At 38.9% G+C, this 6,424-nt stretch overlaps 1 protein-coding gene across 1 annotated transcript; it reads right to left on the bottom strand.

Moving 5' to 3' along the window:
- Positions 1-380: 380 nt before the first annotated feature.
- Positions 381-1,382, bottom strand: LOC121521784 (trace amine-associated receptor 1-like). Its single transcript, XM_041805946.1, has one exon. It carries the CDS (start codon positions 1,380-1,382, stop codon positions 381-383), a length of 1,002 nt encoding a protein of 333 aa, XP_041661880.1.
- Positions 1,383-6,424: the final 5,042 nt, after the last annotated feature.

Raw genomic sequence — 6,424 nt, 5'->3', positions numbered from 1 at the left:
GAATCATCAGTGACATAGTCAGACTGTTTTGTCCCAACCATGGCAGTGACTGATGCAGGGGTGGCCTGGAGTATGGATGAACTGATGCTGATACCAGTATAAGGTGTTAGTGCTGAAACCAAGATGAAATTCATGCTCATGAAAAGCTGCAGGTATTTCACTCTGTATCATTTCAAAGCATGTTCAAGCATGAGAATATTGGAGACGAAGGCAAAGCAGCAGACATGCCTGCAGTCTGGTGACACTCTAAGCTGAATGAGGATGACAAAAGCAGAATTATCAATCAAAGATGATGTGATGCTCTGATGGAGGACAGTAAAGTAAGCATATTCTGACAATGAGCTGTAATGTCACAGATTCATCATCATCACTCTCAGAGTCTATCTCAGCAGTTTGGTGTTTGTTAAATCACCCTGAAATATTTTCCCAGTAACAATCATCATAAAGGCCGTCCTGAACCAGCTGTAAAAGAAAGCATAGATGAAAGGATTGAACATTGAGTTGACCAGAGCTAGCCAGGTCAGAGTTTCAACAACAGGAACTGGAGCTGGATTCTGGCTGAAAGGAGAAAAGGTGATGAAGAGGAAGAAAGGAGTCCAACACAGGAGGAAAACTCCTAAAACTATGGCTAAAGTCTTGGTGGCCTTTCTCTCACTCTTACTGACCGTGGCTCCAGACTTGGTGCTCTGACATGTTTTGTTCTGGATTCTGCGAGCCTGTTTCAGCGCCACCAGGAAAACCTTCAAGTAGACACAGAGCATTATTATCACTGGGAGGTAAAATGACAACACAGATCCAACTGTGTTCATCATAAGGATGTCTAGAAAACAGCCATCTACACACATGTTGTCAAGCCCAGCAATTAAGACCCAGATCCCGATGACAGCCGAGCCTCCCCAGCTGATCAGGATCATGACCCCAGCAACACGATGGTTGATTTTAGCTTTATAGGTCAGGGGCTGACACACTGCATAATATCTATCAATGGAAATACAACAGAGGTTCAGAATAGAGCACGTGCTGAGAAACACGTCAAAACTGTTGCGGATTTTACAAAATAAATCCTCCTGATAGAGACAGGAGCTGAGAGAAAACGCCATGCTGAGAGGAAAAACCAGCACCCCTACAAGAAGGTCGGCCACAGCCAGAGAGAGGATCAGATAGTTAGTAGGAGAGTGCAGCTGAGTGAAGTACATGATGGAGATCATGACAAGAAGGTTTCCACACACTGTGACTAAAGACAACAAAAACAGGAACAGATATAACAGCACACAGATTATGGATGGGCTTTTAGTCAGGATGTAGCTGAAATCAGAGATTTCATAGCAGGGATGGATGTCCACAACTATGACAGTCCTGTTGTTGGAGAAACCTGATCCCATGTTTGGAAAGTCCTACAATCCAGTCCAGTTCATTCATGAGTGAATCAGAGACAAGCATTAGAAAGACAGAGACATTTCAAAGCAGCAGAAACAACGTCAGCAATGTCAGTTCAAATGATCTGAATGAACCTGTTTGTCTCTCAGATCAAACCTTCATGTTGTCCATGCACTGGAGTGAATCAGTGTCACATCTAACCCTGACCCTGTAACTCTGAGCACAAGCACTATACTTATCAACACCTCCCTCATCATCAGGACCACTGTCCAATCAGCTCAAGTCTATTTGCATCAGATGGAAACAACAATTATGCTCAAACAGTCAAACTTCTGAAAAGAAAAAAACTAAAACTACGTCTGCATGGTGATTACACTCCTACAGGAAGTATGAAGTTACTCCACAGCCAAAGTATGATAGAAGTTATACTTTTACCCTTTAAACTTGTGATTTTGACTTTCTTTCTCATGGATTTGCATTTCAGAAACAGTATTTTGCCTTTAAATTTCATGTTTTGACCTTTTGAACTCCAAATCTGACCCCGGACTCAATATGAGTTTGACACTCCTGCAGTAAAGTATCTTATGGTACTCCTTGGTACACTTCTATCAGATACAGTACTGTTGCCTTATGTTGGATACACTACTCTTAAAAACAGTACAATCAGATCCAGTACTGTTAGATCCAGTACTGTTAGATGCACTACTTGTAGATACAGAACTGCATCTAACAGTACTGAATCTAACAGTATTGGATCAAACAGAACTGGATCAAAGAGACCAGTATCTGACAGGACTGGATCTAAGAGTTCACAGAAAAAAATCTGGGGAGTAATTTTTCCAGAGCAAAAAGTGTTTTACTCAAAAATAGTAAAATTTACTCTTTATTGAGTATATTTATCACCAGCCAGAAGGAGAGTTGGAGTAAAACACAGAGTAAATTCTGCTGGAGTAAAACTTAACCACACCCAATAAGTATCAACTCAGCTGCCATCACTCATGTACCGTCACAGCTGCCGCTCGTTAGGTGTCCCAGCTGTAGATAATCCTTGGCAATCAAGATCTTCTCACCTGGGGATGAACCTTCAGACACCTGTGTACTACAGCTTCTAGTCCGGTGACTCCTCTTCATCCTTTGATAATCCAGTGATTTTTCAGTGAGTTTTTTTCCCCTTGTGTAACTCCATCCTTTTAGTTCTTTAAGGGGAGGGGCTATTTAAAAATTTTTCAAAAAACCATGTATGAGACTGTCAGTGCATCTGTTGGCACCGGCAGGCAATGCTTCCATCATGACTTCCACAGGTGGTGAAGCCAATGCTTTGCCTCACAATGTCCCCACTCTGCCAGGGAGGGAGTAATCTGATCTGGATCACGGTCTGGATCCCTGATTGTTAATAGACAACTCTTCACTACTGGAAGATAGGGCTAATGGTGGAATTCTGTGTTTTCTGAGCACTTTTTTAGTTTCATATTGTGGTAAGCACTGATGAAGAAAGCCTCCCAGCCAACTTGTATAGCTTTGGCAAGAGCTTGCACAGAAAGTACGAGCAGCTTCTATTTAATCTCAACCACAGATACAGTCACATACAGACAGGGTGGTCTGCAACACTGACCCCCTCACTCATGGTGTCATACTTCAAAAAACACTTCTCCCTAAAAACAACTAATAGACTAAACATGATTAATAACAACTTTGCAATGAACATGAACATTATAAAAATTATGCATGTTTAGTTATGGGTTGTTTTTAGTGAGAAGTGTTTTTTGAAGTGTCACACCATGAGTGAGGGGGTCAATGTTGCAGACCACCCTGTCTGCATGTGAGTGTACCTGTGGGGCTGAGTAAATATTAGCTGGTGATGCTTTCTGTGTGAGATCTTGTCAAAGTCTTTGAACTTGTCCGGGAGCTGTTCATCATTATGGCCCACCACAATATGAAACTAAAAAAGCACTCAGAAAACACAGAATTCCACCATTAGCCCTTCCTCCCAATCATGAAGAGTCCCTTAATAACATTGCTGGATCTAGACAATGATCCAGATCAGCCAGTTACTCCTTCCCTGGTAGGGTGGAGACACGGTGTGGCAAAGCATTGGCTTCGCCACGTGTGGAAGTCGTGATGAAAATATTGCCTGCTGTTGCCAACAGATGCACTGACAGTCTCATACATGGTCTTATGAAAATTTTGTAATAGCCCCTCCCCTTAAAGAAGTAAACATAGATATCTCAACTTAACATGATCATCGCATCTTTCAGCTGAAAAGTACAAACCACTAATTTGATTTAGTAATGTCAACATTTTTTGACAAAACATAAAAGAATAAGTAATGATTGCTAAAAAGTTGAAGTAGAAACAAAATCCAGGTTTACAGTGTAGGGTCATAAATCGGTTTGCATGATTTTTTTTTTTTTAAGTAAGGCTAACTAATTGGATTTTACAGTGTAAGTTTGAGGTCATTTGTAAGATTTGGGTTAGCTAGAGTTTGACATGACACACAAACACCACAGGCATACAGAGTGAGTAAATTCTTTGCCATCAAATGTTAGCTTGATCTTAACAGTTGCTAAAAATTGAATTCAGTTAATTCATTTAATGTTTTCTTACCGCCGCCAAGGAGGTTATGTGATCCGCAGGGTTTGTTAGCTAGTTAGTTAGTTTGTGTTAGCAACAAAACTAAAAAAAAAAAAAAAAAATCTCCCAAAAAAGTTTTGGAGTTTATAGAGTTTGAAAGACGCACGCCCGGTCGAGGAGACGAGTCGGAGCGTAACAGAGAGAAAGACAGCGAATTGTAGCGAGAATACTCACAATGCTGGGAGGAATAGAGAAATATTCACCTTCTGCCATGACTTGGTGAGACCCTGGGTGAGACTGTCAGTGCATCTGTTGACACCGGCAGGCACCATGACAGTCCACCTTTAGCAAAGCCAACGTTTTGCCTCACCATGTTTCTACCCCACCAAGAGGGAATAAGATGGAAATGAATTTCCAGTGAGGTGTGGTGTTTCGCTGTAATTTGTGTTAAAAATCTGCAAATAAGCCTTTTAAGATAAAGTGTAAATAAACAATGAAATACTGCTAATCTTAATTTCTAAGAGTTCATTGAGGAAAAAAAACAGCTCTATAATGAATAAACTATGATCGGAATTACTCTGTAGTGAGTACAATTGCAATAGAGTTGTTTTTATTTTGTTCATTGTGGAGTACAAAATCATCATTCAGAGTTAAATAAAAACACTTGTTAGAGTAAAAACAACTCTGAAATCATTACTCTGCAAGCAGACTGAATTTCACTCAAATAGACTGGGGCCAAATGTTATATCTTTCAGAGTAAAATTTTACTCAATTTGAGTAAAATGTACTCAGGTAAATTTACTGTGTACTGTTTCCAACAGTACTGGATTCAACAGTGCTGCATCCCACACTACTGTATCTAACAGTAGTCTTTATTACAATATTAATGATTAACACTGGTTTATTATAAAAGGATATAGTTGTTCTTATTATGTTAATGATCAACGCTGGGCTTTTATAGTAGGGTTAGACTAGTTTTATACCACTAATGATTAACACTGGTCTATTATAGAGGGATATTGTCTTTATTATAACGTTAACGGTTAACACTAAGTTGATTTTAATAGGATATAGGCTTTATCATCATGTTTATGATTCACAATGGTCTATTATGACTGGATATAATCGTTATTATAATGTTAATTATTAACACTGGTCTTTTATAATAGCAAATAGGCTTTACTACAATATTAATATTTCAAACTGGTCTATCATAAAAGGATAAAGTCTGTTTTTACAAAATGAATGATTAACTCTGGTCTATTTTAATAGGACATAGTCTTTATTATAATGTTAATTATTAACACTGCTCTGTTATGATGGGATATAGTCTTTTTTATAATTTTAATGCTTAACACTGGTCTTTTATAATAGGGTATATTCTCTGTTACAATATTAATTTTTATTTATTTATTTGTTTTGGGCAGACAAAACAACAAAACCCCCCAAAAAACAAACAGATAAAACAATCGAACAAACCATTGTTCAGAGTTCATCCCATAAGTCCGAAAAAGGAGTAGGAAGAAGCAGAAGCTTTTCAAGTCCTACCTCCTTGCTCTACCTTAATACTGTCCACACATCAGTTCTTTTCCCAAACCCCAATCACCCACCCACCCCCTCCTTCATTCAGTCACTCACTCACCTGCTCACTTGCTCACACACTCATCCTCTCGTCCTTTCATTAATGATTAACACTGGTCTATTATAATAGGATATAGTCTTTATTATTATATTAATGATTAACACTGGTCTATTATAATAGGCCACATCAAAGAGGACGGTTCAGACCTGCCTTCCTTGTAAAGTGTCTTGAGATGAATTCTGTTATGAATTTGCATTATGCAAAAAAAGATTGATTGATATAGGTTTAAAGACGTTTAAAGAAAATCCAAGTCTGAATTTGCAGAATGGCACATTAGAGCTTTTAATAAAAATGAACAACAACAGTGTCTGCATAATAATAAAGAACACAGTGTAATGTCATCACAAATCCTAAACTAAAGTAAATACATGATACTGGTTCAGCCATGGCAAGAAATGTAGAATAAAGCAACAGTAAGTATGAAATCATGGATCATGTTCTGTCATCAGATGCAGAATCATCAGTGACATAGTCAGACTGTTTTGTCCCAACCATGGCAGTGACTGATGCAGGGGTGGCCTGGAGTATGGATGCACTGATGCTGATACCAGTATAAGGTGTTAGTGCTGAAACCAAGATGAAATTCATGCTCATGAAAAGCTGCAGGTATTTCACTCTGTATCATTTCAAAGCATGTTCAAGCATGAGAATATTTGAGACGAAGGCAAAGCAGCAGACATGCCTGCAGTCTGGTGACACTCTAAGCTGAAGGAGGATGACAAAAGCAGAATTATCAATCAAAGATGATGTGATGCTCTGATGGAGGACAGTAAAGTAAGCATATTCTGACAATGAGCTGTAATGTCACAGATTCATCATCATCACTCTCAGAGT

Source organism: Cheilinus undulatus, linkage group 14 (genome assembly GCF_018320785.1).
Source record: "Cheilinus undulatus linkage group 14, ASM1832078v1, whole genome shotgun sequence".
In the NCBI taxonomy this organism is placed as follows: Eukaryota; Metazoa; Chordata; class Actinopteri; order Labriformes; family Labridae; genus Cheilinus; species Cheilinus undulatus.
Note: the sequence above shows the minus strand (reverse complement) of the source record. Positions and strands in the feature narration are given on the sequence as shown.